Here is a 19,316-nt window from a genome sequence, read left to right on the forward strand (position 1 = left end):
GAAAAATAAAAAGGAAAGATTTTGAAGAACAACAACAAGAGAGAGAGAGATCAAACTGGTCAGAGGGCAGCTGCTATTCCATAAATTACTTGAAGCTGGAAGACTGAAAGAGTATCCCAATACGAAGCCAAAATTGTTGCATTTTCCTTTGCCGTGTTCCCCCCATCACCAACTTACTCATATTGCCTCACTTGAGAGATGGCAATAAAACTGCCTTTTGGCCACAGTGACTACTGGAATTATACAAGGTTCTGTGAGTTTTCAGATGGCAAAGGACCTATTTCATGGAAGTCAAGCTAAGCAAGAAGTCACTTTGACATGCTGTCACAAGACAAGGAGAATGTACACCAGTAAAAAAATGGGACCAGGAAGTGAAAAATGGACTTCTGCATGGCAGGAGATATGCAGAAGTGAATTTTGCAGCATATAATGCTCATGGCAGGACAGCCCCACAATGTCATGGTCAGCCCACCCACATCTGGTGTGGTGGTTGCCCTGGCTCAGAGAAACCTTTCTTCCAGGGCAGCTCCATGTTTACCCATGCAGTGGCACCCTATGGGACAGGACTGCAAGGGAATGGGGGGGCCTCACTGCTGTCTTTGAAAAAAGGAAGCAGACAGATAATCATACAAGTAAAACTAAAAGTTTGAGGAGTTTCCATTCAAAACCAAAGCCAAGCTTGGAATCACATGTAATACTGGCTTGTAATACTGGCTCAGGTGTCCCCTCTCTTCCTCACCGGCCTCCTTCTTCTGTATTTAGAACACTGGATTCCTCAGTGAAACTGTTTGTACACACAGCTTTATCACTTTCAATGTTTGATGTCAATACATGCGATGCCTGCAGGATGTGTGGACATCTTACTTATCCCTCCCCATCCAGATGCTCTTCATCACTTCTGTTAAGGGCTGCCCTGCAGCAGCAGCATTTTGCAACGTGCCATGTTACCACTGAACTCACAAGTGTCTGTGCAGTTCCCCCAGAGGCCGCGCTCTCCCTCCTGCTAGCAGCCCTGTCCTTTTCCTTATCCAAGCCTGCTTCAGCTGGGGCTGCAGCCGCCGCCTGCGTGTCTGCCGCAGCTCCCCTCCCTGCGCCATGTGCAGCCACCGTCCTTCCCTGCACGCTGCGCTGCTCACTAAGGACATGCTGTGGCACAGCTGTCTGCCTCCTCTGCTGCAGTCAGCTAGGTTTATATTACTGTGCATGCTGCTGATGCCGAGCTCCTGTCGTGACCCAGTACCCCATAGGAGGAGCAAATGAGCTGAGACGTCAACGCAAAAAATTATAGCCATGCGAGCTATCCCTTTGCTCTGCTGCTTGGATAGTGCCTACATGGTTTGTGTGACAGCACCAGCACACAGAAGCAGCACTGAAATGCAGTTAGCAATACAGCTGGGAGACAGGCAGCCAGGCAGGCACTGGTCCAGTGACTAAAATGATCGTACCGTGAGCCAGCCTGCAGTGCCTCCAAAAGTGGCTGACTGCTACACAGGAGCTCGGTTTTCTTTGCCATCACTCCAGTTTCCCCCCGCCGACTGCAGTGTGCGCTCCGTTTCGGTTTTGTTTGCCTTTTTGTTTCTCCCTCTCACCCACCGGTCTCCCTCTCTCTTCTCCCGTGTCCTTCTCTCCAGGATGGCGGAAGCAGAGTTGCACAAGGAAAGGCTCCAAGCAATAGCAGTAAGTCAGTTTCCTTTTACTTGCTCTTTTGTCCTTCGCTGTGGGTTGTTGGAAGGAAGGGGGGATTCCAGCACAGTGGCTGGGAAGCACACGGAGAGCCTGGCTTGTGCAAAGTTGTGTGTGGAATTCCCTGTTCGGGAAATGAGTGGTTAAAGCTTTGCAGGATTTGGCGGAGAAAGAGGGCTCTGAGGAAGAGCGTTGAGCTGACACGTGCAGAAAGAAAAATGTGAACGCACAGTGGCATGCTTAAAAGATTGATGATAGAGAAGAAAAGAAGGAATGAATAGGGAGGAGAGGAGGTTGCAGGAGAAAATCAGTACTCTGCTAAACATGTATTTTTTTTCACAGCTGGAGGTTTTGCTTAGCTGATGAAGTCAAGCAAAATTATCTGCTGCAGGATGGCTTTTAGTGCAGAAAATAATTGTGATATTGCTAGTTTTAAGACAATGGAACACAAACACTGCATTGTCAAAATTGTGTAATTGTTTGATCTACTAGTTAAGCTGTCATCTCAGCTCCATAGCGGAGCACATGCTTTCAGCAAAATTTCCTGCTGAGCTGCATTGCACCAGGAAAAAATATAGGCAAGATTGAGCCCCATTTTAGTGATAATTTTTGTTTTCATATTTAGTAGACTATTAGGATTGAGCAATGAGCTCAGCTGGTGCAGACCTTGGAAGAACGTGTGTAGTGACACCTGGTGAGGAAGGGGCCTGGGTGTTTAGAATCCACCATCATTCTGGCATACCAAAACTGCCAGCTCATCTTCTAGCATGTCACAGGCACCGTGTCAAAAGGCCTGTGTTTCCGTGGGCACTGCCAGTTGGACAGCCCCACACAGCCTGCCCTTGTTCAAGTGACACCCAGCTCTTCTTTCCCATGGCTGAGATGGGGATGCAGCTGTGCAGTCCCAGATGGATGGCATGGCCCGTGCCGGGGACTGCACACCTGGAGGTCTGAAGGGAAACAAAAGATGGCAGAGCCCACATGGATTTCAGTTCTCTTCCCCAGTTCCCCTAGTGATCAACAGATGCTACATTTTCTGTAGCCGGCACAGGTTACAGATTTCTTTTGTAGTGTAACAGGAATGGCTGCTGCTGCTTCTGCTACTGCTGTTGTTCCAAGATACTTTTCTTAAGTCCACTACTCTGCTGATAGATCAATGAAAATTTAAAATAACTAGTTTTAAAAGAAATAGATAAGGGAATTTTCTCTCTAAAATATTAGCTGTAAAAGTGCAAGTCGTATTATTTGATAGGGGAGTGGGGAAGTTATAACCACTTAGTTTATAGGCAGTGGAAAGCAGATGCATATTTTTAAGCTGGTTCTCAGTTTTCTGTCAATATAGGCATTGCCATATCTCAAGTGGAAACATCAGGAATGTTCCCCTAGAGGCAAACCTCACCACAGCTGGTGATTTGGGACTCCTTTAAGGCTGAACTGTACTGCAGAGCTGTTATGTGCTATGCTGCAGTACATAGCTCTGAAACACTTATGTCTCCACATTAAAAAAAAAAAAACAACAAAACCATTATTGTTGCTTCTTTCAACTGCTATATAACAGAACACCAGACAGCACTAATTTTCACATGATGTCCTGAAAGCTTTCACCAAAATAGATCGAGTCTTCTTAGTGCCCTGCATCTCAACCAATGAGGCCATTATGGATTTAATATTATCACTTGGTGTATTGCAGCTTTTACAGTAGGTTTATGCTGGCATAATAGAAGGCCTTGAGAGTCTGGACCTTCACTTGCTATACATACTTCCTTTTTTGTTTCTATTTCTGGTAATTCATAAAACATAGTAAGCAATGTATACAGTTAATTAGATTGAAATAATTTTACTTCAACATAAAAAATATTCCGTATTTTAAGTGTTAGTGTGGGGCCATGAACCAACTTGCTTGCTTAGCACTCTGCAGAGCAACAGATTTTCTATATAAGCTTCTTGTTAGTTGATTTTTCTCCTATGCTTGGTCTGCTGTGAATGCTTGTCAGAATGCAGAGAAGTCAACTTCTAGCTTTGCTCCATCTGATTGAATGACATGACACAAGTTAGGTATTTCCCACCTGCCACTGTTTGGTTAAAATAAGGTCATTTCTCAAATGCTGTATGGCCTTTCTCAGAAGAAGAAAGAAATGGCATTTCAGGTCAGCTTGGTGTTTCATCTGTTTGAACCTGCTGCAGTATCTCTCTGAGATGAGCAGAAGCTTACTCCAGCATTCTGCAATCACACTGGTTGAGTGCGAGACTTAAAGAAAGAAATCCAGTCACCACTGGGTCCTCTACACACTGTTCTCTGTACATTTGCTTCTATCACCATGGTAAATGAGTTTGCTGGGAAATTTACAGAGTAAATTTTACATGTGCATCACTGAATTTGTAAAGAAAACAAATCAAAAAACAGAAATAAGAACTTTGACCAGAAAGCTGACTGGTTTTAAAACATTTGATTTTATACTTTGTTGCCTTGACTTACAACAGTTTTAATATATGCTTCTCTGGCAGAGAGCCAAGTGTCATAGGAAGATGAAAAGAAGAAGTCTACTGTTAGGACATTATTCTAAACCTCAGTGAATGTGAGTTAGCCACTTGTTTTTTCTGCAGCAAATATGTAGCTTTTCCATGCATCAATGTTCTATCTGTAAACTGTGAATAATAGACTTTGCCCTTGTCTTAAAGAGGTCTTAGGGATGCATGCAAGATTGAGCTGTACTTGGATGCCATGGTTTACTTGGGCAAGAAATATCTAAACACATCTTTAAAATAAAATTTGTGATTCTAAAACTAGATGCCATTGAAATGTTTAAACTGTGACTCTCAGATCTTTCTGAAGTCCATAAAATTCACACACTGACTATATCAAGACTCAGAGCACTGTGCAAATCTGGCTTGAGAAGCAGAAAGATGTGAAACAGGTACTAAAAATTGGAACCCAGTTCTCCCTGCCTGGGAGGAAAACAAACTCTGTGTCATAGAACCTCTGGAGACGTTCTATGATGACTAGGAGCGATTGGTTTTCTGATCCTTACTTGAGCACATCACATCCTCCAACTTGGATGTCATGTGTGCTACAGACAGATAGTGCTAAAGTTTTCTGCTATGACACACTGCTCTTAACATCTGCCTGAGCCTGAGCCTGATACACCACAGCATCTATCTGCTGCCCTACCAGCAATGGAGCTGAGTGGTGCCGCTCTTAATACTGTAGCAAGAGGCCTTCAGCAGGCACACAGGAGGTTAAAAGAGGCGATGAGAAGCCATCTTCTCTCTGGACTTGTTCCTGTAGAGAGCATGTCAGTGTTTGCATCTGCTTATTTCCTGAAGGACATTGGTGGCTAAATTTTGGGTTAAAAAGGAAGCATTTTTGTGACTTTTAAAAATATGCTGGCTGCAAGTTGCTCAGAAGTTGGGAATGTAAATAGTCCCAGACTCAGTGGCCTGGGGACAGGTGAGCTGACTTCATTTATCTTATTTTGGGTAAATAATGTGTGTGGCCCCAAAATTTGTTATAGGGCCCCTCCTCTATGACTGTAGAGAACCTCAGAAAATAGTGATCTTAATATAGACAAGCATTTACAAAACCTAAGTCTTTTCTGTCCCTTACCTAGCAATCACAAAGCTGGGAAGTGGGGTGTTGGTTAACAGTTGGTACATCTGGGATATGAATGCACATATGATACAGTGAACATGTGTTATCCACACATCAAGTCAATTAAATACAATCATTGAGGGGCAGCACTGAGAAGAAATTGTCAATTAAAGCAACAAACAGTGTAGGAGTTGGAGAAGGTTTCCAGGTTCAAGAGATGTCCAGCCTACAGATTCAAGTGGGGAGCTACTATACTGATTCCATAGCAGATAAAAACAACAGCAATGATGGTCCCTTACGTACAAGTGCCCAGCTCAGAGACCCAGTAACTCAAAGTGTCACTGACATCCAATTAGCCACACCAAAAATACCTCCTGTCAAGCAAGACCATTCTTGCTTTTTGTATGAGATTATGAATTCACTGAGCTGAATCCAGCGTTACTTGATGTCATCAGGGGGCTGACCTACTATGGCAGGATAGTGGTGTTTAAAAATAGCCCCTCCTGTATCAGTGTGGCCTTACATGAATTAAGCACTGGCTTTCTGACAGGTCTCAAAAAATTGCTATTTGTGAGGGAGACTGCTGTTCCTTGAGGGGAAAGGCAGGGGAGAACTTACGGGAAGCAGCTTTTCAAGATTTGAAGGCATTCCCTAGTTGTAATTTGATGTAAATGGAGATTGCTGGTGTACAGGTAACGAGTGGCAGAGGAGTTGGATATACTACATAAAAAGAGGAAGTTGGATTATTTGGTAAACTGGATCTTCCATTTAAAGAAATATTTCCTGTGTACCCCTGTGTGCAGCTGGCATTGAGAGAGGACAGTATGGGTTTGTGCATGCAGATTTAAGGTCGTATGGGGTTAGCACCACAGAAGAGGGCTCTGCAGTCTGAGCAACTCTGACTTTGAAAGGAACAAGAGCTAATATGGAAAGTAATTCAACAGGGACAAGGAGAAGGATCCTTGTCCTGCACAGGAGATTAGTTTCATACCAGTTAAACCTACACCAGGTGAGATTTTAAAGTCCTCCCAAATGGGAGCTATGTGTGTTCATGTTTATGTGTAGCACTGCGCTGATTTTTCAATAGGTGTTTGATAACACTAATACAATAGTTGTTACTCCACAAAATGAAAACCCATGACTAGTACATTGTATCCAGGATCATTTTACTATAACACTGCTCTACAATTTTTGTGAATCCTTCCAGAGATCATTGTAATGAAAATTATAATGTGAGCAATTAGTTGTTGAGAATAATTTAGAAAGATGTGGCAAATTGATTTAATCAACAGTTTACTATTGTTGTGATGGCTTAATACATTTGTTTCCAATGCCTTAATTTAGGAAATAATATTTTTGTCCTTCAACTTAAGCATGGGATCAAATCCATCTTAATCTAGCTGTCTTCAGACCTAAAGACTACAGGGAAAAACAAAAATGAAGCAAGGTATGGGAAAAAAAGTCAGCTGTGACTTTTCTCCTTGGAAAACAGGTGAATGAGAAGAATCTGCAGAAGGAATGAGTGTTGTGGAAAGAGTGGATAAATAGTACTTACATGTTTTGGCACAAGGATTAGTAGGTATCTAAGGAAGGTAACAGTTGTGGACAAAACAAACACAAAAAAAATGTTCTCCCTGTAATGAGTTGTTAAACTGTAGAGCCCAGTTCTCCAGGACATGCTGGATGCTGAAGAGTGCACTTGGGCTTGAGAACAAACCAGGTATGCTCATAGAAGTGGAATCCATAAAGGACTTTCTCATCAGAAGCAATTTTTGAGTTGCAAATTACTAGAAGCTGGCAGAGAAGTTTTTATCTGTTTGCCATGCTCCTAGTTCTTCTTTAAGAACTATGAAGCATGACCTAGATGTCCTGATGAAGTGCAGCCATCATGTGTACTCAAACAATTCAAATTTCTGCAACAGCCTAATCTGGAAGTTTTGACACTAAAGAAAGCCCCCGTTGCAATACTTACTTGTATGCAAAACTATTTGAATATTGCTATGTAGTTTAATCCAATTTTCCCTTTCCCATTTCCCCCTCATTATCTTATTCGCTCATCATATTTACCATATCATATTATCATAGCTTACTTATCATATTGATGGCTCTGATTAATCACAACCATTCCTCTGCCATCACATTCCTCAGTGATCCCAACATCCAATCACCTGAAACAGAAAAGAAGACTTCTGTAGCTCTCCTCTTTTTGCATTCTGAGCTAAAAGACTTGAGGGCTAGTGAGACCTTATCATAATTCCAGAGTACTCTGGTGAGGAAGACCTGGCAGAGTTGAGTCTGCATCCTGCTGCAAATATTTCCAGGGATGGATTCAGCAGGCATAAACTAGGGGTTAGCACAAACTAAATCTAAATTAGATCTACAGTGTGAGCATGACGTGAATCTGTGAGATTCCTGTGAACCTCAGTGCAAATCAGCCAGAGGAGAGAAATTACGTTTACATTGCTGTAAAGGATGAAGAGAGGTTTCCCTGCAAACAGATCTGCAGCCCTACCTGGGACTGCAGCAATACCATGAGCTAGTTTCATGGCAGACCTTACACAGAGAAATACATGCAAGAAAGAGTTGAATCTTTCATTTACTTCTGGAACATATAAAGCACTTAGAGATCAGGTATGAAATGTTAGTCTTTGCCCATACTAAGACAAAAATCAAGCAAAAGTGCCTAAAATACCTGAAAACTAAAATTACCTTCTCAAGTTTTATTTGTATTTTTGCTTTAGGAATGTTTAGATGACAGCAAGAGAAGCAAAAATATGAGGAAAAAAAAAATCTGTCAAAGTATCTGTGAAAACTAGGTAAAAAACTAGAGAAACAGAAATCAATTTGCTCTTGAGAAATTTCTAGACAGTTTCCAGACTTACCCAAACTCAACTGTTTAAATTTAGAATTGTTTCCACAGCACATTCCTAGCCCTTAACACATCACCAACATCTCTTGAGCACAGACAAGAAGCCTGAGATACTGGATTTTACTTTGCGCCTTTCAAATTATATTTTTAAAAAGAAGCTGAAAATGGGTGAAAAGGTTTTGTGATTTTTGTTGTTGTTTTGAAGACTCTGGTTAAATAAAAGAGTTGTGAAATATCTACATTTTTGGAAATTATTGAATAGCTCCAGCCTGGAAGGTAACTTTAAGGACAGATTTCCTATACTGTGGTATTATCCGGGTAGCTGTTAGTCTGAGGTCAGACTGTGGGATTTACATGCCATGCTTAAAGCAATTGATAGCTGGATAGCTAGGCTGAAGGTAGGATAGGTCTGAAAGGGGTTCCACAGTCATATTCAGCCTCTCCTAGAGCAGTCCTACTCTTTTCAGGAAACACTTCTTGTATATATATCTAACCTTACCTGCTTCACATATACTGTTTTATTCTTGCACAGAATGAAGTGTATCCTTCTTACAGAGCACAGTCACCAGCAAGATGGTTCATCTGCTAAGTGTATTTGGTAAAGTATTGGACTATGCACCTCTAGTCAATTATAATTACCTTGCCCTCTCTCAAATGGCACAGGAGCATGTGATGATCCTGTGTGTGCTGAGGCACTGGTTGGATTGAGGATGCCTTTCAGAAGCAGGACTCAGGACCAAAAGGATGCTACACCTGCCTCTGGCCCTAATTTCCTAGAGTTAAAAAGCATTTTCTGTTGCAAATTCTGATCAGAGAAAGCCACATGGTTGCAAGAGTTAACATCACCCAACAAATCAGGTGGCAGTGAAATGGGTATGGCCTATTGGCAGTTGCACACCAGACCTGTGTAGTTCTTGACACACAGATGCTTTTTGTTACTTAGCTGACTTCCAGTGAGCTTAGATGCTGGAGGCGTGTAAAGCTTTCTTCCTCTTCGCTAGTAAAAACAAATACTCTCTGTGCAGAAAAAAAGGCCAGCAACCAATGCAGTTCAGAAAGCTCTTTTTGGAAGGAAACAGACCTGCCCTCATCTATGAGTTGCTGCCCCTTCCAGACAGCATACCGCTCAGGTTGTTGATTTAGGCAGCTCTCAGACTGTTTTAATTTGAGCTGCTAGCCTAATTTGTCAGGATCCAGAGACAACAGCAGGGTGGTGCTCAAACCCTCGGCAGTTCCTAATAATAGCAGTCACTGGCAATCAACTGGAGATTTGGGACAGCAGAGATGTGTTCAGATATTTCAAACAAATCACAAACCTTGAAAGACGACCCTCGTTTTACCAGAAAAGAACTTAATAAGAGGTGCTTTCCAGTTTTTTGGGGCTATGTCATTGTCAGCTCCTCAGCTTCAGCCATGATTCCTTTGCCATGCAGAGTCGCAAGCAGCACTGAAGTAGAGGGAAGTAACCTGGGGAAGTGATGGTTGAGGAGACCCTTTTAAGAGGCTGAATATTGCAGACAGAAATTAGAAGCCAGGTTGCCATGTAATTTACTGCTCGAGGAGGCAGCCCTGAGCAGCCTCACCCAGCTGCAGTCTCCTTACGGCATAGCTGCAGCAGGCACGAGCGCGGGGCTGAGATATTGGAGCGGATGCGAACGCCTGGCCATTAATTAACCAGAGGAGTGCCACTGCGGAATGACTGGTCTTTCCCAAAAGGAAAGAGTATACAAGCACGTACACAACCACTTCTCGTTAACCTCTCATGAAACAGCTCTCTTCTCCACCACGTGCCAGGTCCTTGGAAGAGCTCCTGCTGACAACAGTATTTTAAGGATCCCTAGTCATCCAACTGTTTCCCATTTGGAGCATAAAGCAAGCATTTGGTATTCAAGGTGTCACTAAATTTACGATAACTGCAGTACAGGGGACTGGATTGTCTGATATGCTGGCATTGGTACAAAATTGCTATCATGAGTCTGTTGGCCAGTTCTGGCAGCTCTGTGCAGGTAATATTTCAGAGTTAATCCCTTATCTCTTTTAAATCCTTAACTACATTGAAATAGAAGGTAAGGCTCAGTTGTTAGTCATGTATTTTTTCTTAATAAATATGAGCATGTGCAAGCGCTTGCAGCATGTCAGAGAAATAGGCTCCAACAGAAGTCTGATTCAGCATTGAAAGCTGCATCTTTAAGATTTCTCCTTGTGGTAGGGATACCTGCTGTATTAGGAATGTACATAAACTCATCCTAGCATCACCAAGATCTTAGCAAATTGTTCTGGTTAAGGAAGTAACTTCCAACCAGACAGTAAAAGAACCACTAGTTTAAAAAAAAAAAAAATCCAGAACAGCCTAAATGTAACACTTTTAAGAACTGTGTCCCTGGATCAATAGCACACTGAGAAGTACCAGTTCTTTGTGCTAAATTTATGGTTGTTATTGCTCAAGTTTCAAAATGTACAAGATTTAGACTAAAATACAATGTAGACTATAGGATGTGGACTATACAGGATGTCTGAAACTCATCTGTGAAACAGAGACCTGTTCACACTTTTCATGCTTTATCTTTAGATTATCAGATTGCCAACTTCCTGGTTTCTTCAGGAAAAATAATAGAATTGAAGTGGTTTATGCGTATTCTTTTCCTTAGCATGTGTGACATTGCTTATGATGCTGATGTAAGACTTTGGTGAGATTAATGTGTCACAGATCTCCTCCTCTGTGACTTTGTCTATAATTCACACTGTTCCAGAGTGTTCCAGAGGAGTTGTTCCAGAATCAATAAAGCTTACAACACAGGCAACTCTTAACTTTTTTTCCCCCTGGGATTTTAATATAATATAATAATTCATAATTCTGAAAGCAAGATGTGTTGAAAGATTATTCCATTTTTGAGAAGAAGCAGATGGAAAATCCTGCTGAACTGGAGAAAGCTGGTAGGAGTCGAATTTTACAACTCTGCTGCAAATTTCAGAGCTTCAGGGGTAAATTCCCTTCTGGATTTGGCTCCTGTATCTCTGCCTGCAAACTCGCTGCCTGTGAAAGCAGCCCTGAAAAACAGATCTAAGGAAAAAAACAGGTATTTTGGTGGTCCAATTATCTCCAGCTACAGTTCCTGCTAGGTTTTGGTCTGTGTCACTTAGGGGAAGCCACTCTCCTCTTAGACATATAAGTAAACAAAATAGTCTTTGGTCTCTGTTACTTTGAAAACGCATGCTCATTGGTAAAATAAATCCAATTTACATTGAAGTGAATAACAGTAACGATGAGACTCTGGGCAAGTCATAGATGACTAGTGGCAAGGTGGCTATATACTTTTACTATCTGTATGGATTGGAGAGTGGTTTTACCAGGCTCCTCATCCATGTGCCACTGAAGTGAAAAAGAGAGTTTAAAATGATACTGACATATTACTGGCCTTTTTCACATGGTGATGGTGTCTTCAATACAAGCACCTAGTACTTACCAACAGCTATATAGCAGTTCTGAAGAAAGAGTGATAGTGGATAATGCTGTAAACATTACACAGCAGTCTCATCTCAGTCTCATATATTGTAGAAAAGGCATTGTGAGTGTATGTATGTGTGTATGTGTATATATATATATATAGATATATATATATATAGATATATATATATATGTGGTGATAGATTAGATAGATAGATAGATAGATAGATAGATAGATAGATAGATAGATAGATAGATAGACAGACACACACAGACACACACAAACATAAAAGCTTAGTATATATTCTGGACTGCTGTCTGTGGAATGCTGTTTCGGTCAGACCCATGATGGGTGTTAGTCTCCAAGAAATCCATGGACACAATGGAGAAGAATCTATGACAGTCAGGAATGTTCAGAAGTGGAAGAAAAGTACTGCTGAGGCAAGACAGAGCTGTCTGGCCCAGTGAAGAAGGTACAAATGTTTAGCTGATCTTGTAGAAAACACTTCAGTATTCCTTCTAGGGTGGATCACCAGTATTTTTGCCTGTTCTTAGATGCTTCTCAGTCATCCACTGGTAACTAGTCTGCATATAAAGGGTTCTTCTGCAGCCAGTCAGTTTCTTTGCAATGCCAAGCACACCCCTTCCCAGAGATTTGGCAGCTGACGTATGGATGCATGCAGACCCAGAAGAACAATTTAATCCAACTGCAGTGGCAGAAATCTGAAGCTGGGTTGGTTTATTTTGCATTTTGAATAGGGTATGTGTGTGAGTAATCAGGCACTGTAATTCAGATATGTTGGGCAACCTGACCATGTTTGAGAACATAAAATTACGTTTCTTCCTGTAGGAGAACTACCAGTCCCTATTATCTTCTTCAGCAGGACCCTCTTCTACTTCCAATCAAGTTTATAGGAATTCTGCTTCTAGTTTCTGTGGTGAGCAGGAACAGATCCATAGTATCCCCATAGATATTCTCACCATTTCTAACTCTATGACCACAAAAAAATGAATCCAGATCTGTGCCAAATCAGACCTATAAATCAGACTTTCCAGGAGGAAGTATAAGGATGAAGATGAATACAGAAATTCAGATTCACTGTTAGACAAACAATTGAGAATTGCATGCTTTGCCATTTGTCAAATGCTCTTATCAGCTGTACACAGGAACAGTTAGAAAGTGCCAAACTCAACTATCCAAAGTTCAGCTCTTTATGTAAAAAAAAATTACTGGATTTTAAACTCCGCATGTTCTTGTTTACCCACAGGAGAAAGCCAGTTTTGACAGCTTGGTTCTCATAATGCCTACTCACTTCTCTTGACTTCTTCCCTTTTATGTTACCATGTGTGCAGATATACCTTAGCTGGAAAAAGCTTCCCATGCTTTAACTGAATTTCGCAAGGATCTACTTTTTCAGTACAATTTTTTTCAACAGTTTTTTTCTCTTCATGGAAATGTTATAAAGGAGAGCAGGGGACAAATGGGTTTGGAATAAAGAAAAAAAATGGCAATTATAGTACCATCTCTTTTTTTCTGTTCAGGCAGGAGGTAGAGAAAAAATTTTAAAAGAAGATATCTTTTCAGTTTCAATGAAACCATGTTTGTGGTTTCTTTGTTAATCCTGGAAGGTGCAAAAATGCGAAGGCTCAGCAAACTGAAATTTCCTTAAGGCTCTATCCTAAAATCAAAGGGGATGAGAACCCTACACTTCAGGCTGTGCAAACAAAATTAAAGCATCAATACTGTGATTGAATTTCATTGTTTTTCTTTTTATCCAACCCAAATTGATTTTGGGTTGCCTTCGCAAAACAACGCAAAACTTTGCATTGAAACTTTGAAGTAGGTCTTTAGGACCTGTCTGGGGACTAGAAAACAAACAGTGCATAATCTGTAGGGCAAATAAATTGTTAAAGGCCTCCAGAAAGCTCAACTTCAGACAGATTTCTTTGCAGCTACATCTTGACCGATATGGGCTGAAAGCCTTGCAGCATGCATTAAGGTAAAGCAACAGGTTCTCAGATTATAACATCCTTACAGACGTATCTTTCTCTACTCCGATATTTTAAGACAGCTCACGTCATATTTAAGAAACTGATCAGAGAGAGCCTTCACAGTTGATGTTCCATTAATATTGCACTCCATTTGTCTTGATTTGAAAAATAGGTGTCTGCTAAGGAAGGCAGGAGCTTCCCTTGGAATGGAAAATGCAACCAACCCCCTTCTCTGCAAATGGTTATAATATTGCAATGCAGAGGCTGTCAGGCAAAGACCCGCGGTAGGAACAGCAGTTCATCACCAGTGTGTGCACTGAGGGAGCGAACCCGGCTCCGGCACTGACCCCGAGCAGGGCCCGGGCCGGGCCTGGCCTCCCTCTGCTGCAGCGCTGGGCGTGGCCGGCAGGGGCGCTGCTCTCCCAGCAGGCAGGGCCGCGCGGTGCTGCCCCGTGGCCACAGGGGGCGCTGCGGGCGGGCTCGGGCAGCGCGCGGCAATGGCGGCTCAGTCCACGCGGGCGGGGACGGAGGAGAGGCTGCGCCTCACAAACCCTGGGGCAGCCAGTCCGGTGCAGGGCAGCGCCCTCGGGATCACCAAGCTGGGCTGGCAAGGATGAGCAAAAATCCCAGGGTTGTGGACGGGATGTATCAAACTCCCCAGCTGTAGTGGGAACCACAGGAGGTCAGGGCAGGCAGGGGGTACGGGCTACATGTGACGAAACCTTGGAGCAGTGGCAAAGGAGCGGCGGGGATGAGGCAGCAATGTCCTGGCTCTGAACTGAAGTGATATGTGGAATAAATAAATAGACTCCACAACTTGGGGTAGTTATGAAGTGGGTATGTATTGTCAGTGCTCAGCGCAAGTGAGATCGCTCTCCAAGACTTGTGCACTGAGCTTTAGTCTGACCCACACCTTTATTCACAAAGGTGTTCCGCATGCAATACACTGCACAACTTTTCTATGCATATTCAACCCCTGGCCCCACCTGTCCTCGCCTCTCATGCTAAATAGGTCCACACCCTTCTGGGCACGCGTGGTTTGCCCTGGTGGTCCTGTGAGGGTGTCTGGTGGTCTCTTGAGGCTGAAGGTCATGGTCTTCTTCCTGGTTGAGCTTTGGAACTTTTATCCTCAGCGCGTGCGCTTTTGGTCCTTCGGTGCATGTCTGTCAGTTTTGATAGGCTTGGAGACAGAGGAGCTTCTTTTTCTGGGTTCTTTGTATCCCTTGGTATTGTTCTTTATGCAAGAAGTTTCAGAAATTTTCATTGTTTATGCCCCTTGTACCATGGCAGAGGTTTCTTAGGTAAAAGGTTAAAATTCAACAGATAATTTTACAAGCTAAAATTTAAATGCTTAATTCATTTTGTTAACTCAAGTGAACTCCAAAAATCTCTATTTCAGAGCAAGGCAGGGAAAGGTGGGCTCAGGATCCTGAGGTTTTTGCCCTGAGGCACCCAAGCAGATGGTGAAATGTCGGAATCTGTGGTATTGATGATTCCGAGACTGTAAAAAGTCTCTGTCTTTCTGCCCTGTTGCCAAAGAAGAAGCCATAATTCATCTGTGCTGTTTTCAAGGTTGTTTTTTCTTGCTTATCTATAACATGTTCTGCTGCCCTGCCGCAGGTCTGTCCTGCAGGGCAGTGTGCGGGGCTCTGCCCCTCAGTGGGATGGTACAAACATTATATACCAGAAATTACGTGTGCTATATTTACAATAATGTGCCAATATCTATCATCTACGTTGAACAGTGTGTTCCCAGCCTAAACCAATAGAAAAATGCCAACACTACAGTGAAACATGGAGGGCATGAAGAAGGAGGAAAAGGACAAGACACACCCAATTTCCTCCATCTTGTCCCCTTTGGACCACTAATCCAGAATCCTAAAATTTTACTTTTGCACCTGTGCCACTCTTAATTATTTATATCAAACACTCAGAGCTTGTAATTCATCCTGTAAGATTGAAAACTCCTCTCCATGGACAGAGATCACAGACAGTGTCTCTCGGGGCTCTGTACAGGGGAGTTCCTGACTCCCTGCCAGGGTCCCAGACCTGCCAGGGCAGCCAGAGGGAAGCCCTGGATTCCCACAGTGAAAAGTCCCTTTTTTAGTGAGGTAGGGTGTTAATAAAGCCCCAGTGCAGCGGCTGCTCTGACGAGCAGAGCTCACTCACGATAGAAGAGAAGCAGCAGAAGACAGAACCTCACAGTGGTGATGTATTCTCCCCAGAGCAACCTCAGCCTCTCTCCCCTCCGAATGCTGACAGCACAAGAGAGATACGGACTGCACGCAAACCTGTTTTCCCAGTCCAAATCTCCACAGTATCTCTGCCCTCTACCAAACCTCAGGTAAAGACAGTAGCCAGCTGCACACCTACCCTGAGCTGTGACAACTTCTTTTGTCTCTCTTTAGTATCCCGTTATTGTCTCCTAGCAACACACATGGGGAAATATTCCTTAAGAGACAAAAAAAACCCCAAAAAAAACCCAAAAGGAGATTTCTGAAATCCCAACACTATTTCAAGCTGTTTGTCCTTTTTTAGCAGAATTTTTAAATCTTAATAAAGCCCCACTTAAACCATGAACAATAAGCAATTGGTTTGTGTGTGGATATATTGCTGAAGCGTTACATGTTTCCAGGTGAAATCTAGAATTGCAGCTATTCAGTACTTAAAAGAGACTAAAGGTGGCAAAGCTGGTGACAGCCTCTTACTCTGTTGTAGAAATTACCTCCTGAGTTTTACAGTGTTACAACTATCCCATTGGTGTGTGACTTGGAAACTCTACTCCATCTTTACAGACCAGTTCTTCTCACTTCAACAAACTGAACAAAATGTTCTTTTGGGTACCTGAGAAATAGCAACAGTGGGTTTGGCTGGTCCAAGATTTGGGCTTTTTTTTACTGTGAAGAGCATCACTTTCCAAAAAGTCACTGAGTGAGTGGCATTCAGCTTTCAAATTATATTGTTTTTCAAAAGTAAATATAGAGTATCTCATCTACAAAATGTTGGAAATATTTTCCTTGGCTGAAAGACATCACAAGAATAATTATGATCATTTGGAGCATATCTAAGTCATACACTGAAGTACCTACATTTGTACAAAGATGTACATCTGGCTTTTAGGTCTGCTAGGTATCCAAAACATGTCCTCATAGTAACAAAACCAATTACTGGAATGGATGTACAACAGATATCAAGGGTAATGGAAACAAGCTGGTAACTTGCTCCAAGATCAGCAGTTGAGGGAAGCAGAGAGCATTTAGGATGAGCACAGCTGCCTCTGCACTGTAATGTGGTGTATGGCATCCATTATCTCCCCATCTGACTCAAAAATATGTACCAATGAGTAAACTCAGCATGAAGTCTAAACTTTTGTTTCAGAAAAGAGGCAATACAGTCATTTATTATTCTTCTTAGTGTCCTTACTCAGACATCTTTTTCCAACCAACCACCATCACAACCTTGAGTTATTACTTTTTTTTTCCTGTTGTATGGACAAGGACTAGCTATTTACCCTCTTTTTTCCTGACATATGAGTAATATTGTCAAAAGTGTCCAGTGACTCTTGACTCACCCTGAGACTTTTCAAAGCCTGCATTTTTCAGAAGGTATGTTGTTATGTAATGCTTCATATATTCATAATACTGTTGTATTGATCTGAAAGACATTGTGGGACTTTAGTGCATCTGACTTTTGCATCTGCTAGGAATCCAAAGTAAATCCTCCTTCTGACAATTTCACAAGTGGCAAATTGAACAACAGCACACAGTGATAAGAAAACCTTAGGCTTGCTTACCCTTTTTACATTGATTGCATCCTTGGTCTTGACTTTTAAAACAATATCTATTTGTTTCAGCTTCTCCTTCTTCAGGTAAAAGGAAGGAGAGAAACTAACTTTACTAACTAGTAAGGAATAAAAGGTATGCCATTGGAGGCAACAGCATTGCTGCAAAAAAAAAAACCAAAACAAAAACAAAAAACAAACCAAAACATCAAAATCCCCTCTCTAATAGTTTTGGTTTGTTACAGAGTTACAGTTTTTTTCATGCCACCTGAACTTCATCTGGCCCCATCCTTCCCTATACAATGTGGGTTGTGATACTTACTATCGCACAGAAGTACCATTTACATCAAGTCTTAATGGCGCTTTGAAGATGGAACTTCAGGCACAAGTGCTTCCCAGACCTTTATTATTCTGTATCCAGCATCTCATGAAGCTTGATGCTATAAAGGAGGCCAACAAAATGCCATTGAACACCTCCTGAATAGTTTCAGAGTAGTTTTCTTTCTGTTTTTGCAATGTGGAAGATGAATCTCTGTTGTTCATTACTGGCATTAGAGCAGTCTGGTCTACAGCTCAGATCTACACCCCATCGTGCCAGCAAAACAGCAAACATGCCCAGTGTCAACCTCCAACAAAGCATAGAGCAAGGAAGATGAGAAATGAGCACAAAAAGGTGAAATCATTTACCCAAGACATTCAGGAAGCAGCTGAACTCTCTTTTCACTCATCTAGTGGCAGGCTCCACACTGAGCTCCACTGCCCATGTTCATGTTAACTACTGTGGTCAAAGGTTCCCATCCTACACTGAAAGACACAGTCCACTGACCTGCTTCTATTTAGGGTGCTGAAAGATCCTATGTGGGCACAGGCATCTTGTCTGCAGGATGCTCTGACCCTTTAGTGCCCAAGATCTGCACCACCTCCATAGGCCATGCCAGCAAGGCCTTCAGCAGAGCTGTTGCCTCCAATGGCATACCTTTTATTCCTTACTAGTTAGTAAAGTTTCTGTAGAGTCTTCATGCATTTTAAATAGCTGGCATCAATGGACTGAACCTTCCTACATGTGCTGCACTGCTGCTATGTGATGTGTATTCTGTGACTACAGCATGTGTGATCAATTAACCCATCAGTTTTCTTCCTTACTCCTACCATGCATGTGAGTAGCCATACCAATAACACACTTTCAGAGATCTTTCAGAGATGTCTGAGGACCAGAATTTTGCATTAAATGTCTGCCTGGTGGCTTCAGTACAGAGACACCTGTTGCAAAGAGGAAACCTTGATCCAGCCTGCTGACGTGGATTTTCTCCCTCTTGTTGATGTTCATGATCACTATAATTGTTTGCCTAGTCTAATTTGGTGGGCCTAGGGGCAGGTTTTGTTAGTATCTCTGCAATAAGGGATGGAGTTAAGAAGCTGGTAAGTCCTCATAAAATATGTATTACATAGCATTGGCTATGACCTACTGTCCTAGTTTAGGGCAAATTTGGGAGAAAAACCTCTGGAAGGAGCCCCCAGAAAACAAACCCCCATGGCCCCTCCCCACCCACCTGGTTCGGGAAGAATTTTCTCTCAAAGAAGTGGAAAAGAACCTGTTTATTTAACAAACAAAACACTCCCCAGCACCAAAAAAAAAAACAACACCAGATGACAACAAAACTCTTTCACCACTCTGAAGAGATGACAAATCCAGAAAGTCTCTCCTAGGAGTGGTCGCCTGGGTCTGGACACTGGGGATTGCTCTCCAGCACTGGGGATGGCTGCTGCAGATCGCAGAGCGCAGGCTCTCAGTGTTCCTTGGTGCTTCCCAGGTCCCAGTCCGCAGCAGGTTAGAGTGATATTCAGGAAAGGGAAAGGAAAAAAAAACAGTCCAGGGAAAAAATTGGACTGCTTAGCTAAACTAACAAGCAAAAGCAAAGGCAAAAGCAGAAGCAAGCAAGCAAAGCAAGCAAGCGAA

General features: G+C 42.4%; 1 protein-coding gene across 2 annotated transcripts in view; it reads left to right on the forward strand.

The window, feature by feature from the left end:
* Positions 1-1,100: 1,100 nt before the first annotated feature.
* Positions 1,101-19,316, forward strand: part of PALM2AKAP2 (PALM2 and AKAP2 fusion) — a 272,907-nt gene continuing 254,691 nt past the window's right edge. Inside the window, exon 1 of one of the 2 annotated variants that reach the window (XM_030257290.4) lies at positions 1,101-1,677. In XM_030257290.4, the coding sequence (XP_030113150.4) occupies positions 1,633-1,677 (45 nt within the window). In that variant the 5' untranslated portion in view covers positions 1,101-1,632. The remainder of the gene's footprint in view (positions 1,678-19,316) is intronic. The other variant, NM_001204209.1, reaches the window with a different exon arrangement.

The sequence above is a fragment of the Taeniopygia guttata genome, chromosome Z, assembly GCF_048771995.1.
Source record: "Taeniopygia guttata chromosome Z, bTaeGut7.mat, whole genome shotgun sequence".
Taxonomy (NCBI): domain Eukaryota; kingdom Metazoa; phylum Chordata; class Aves; order Passeriformes; family Estrildidae; genus Taeniopygia; species Taeniopygia guttata.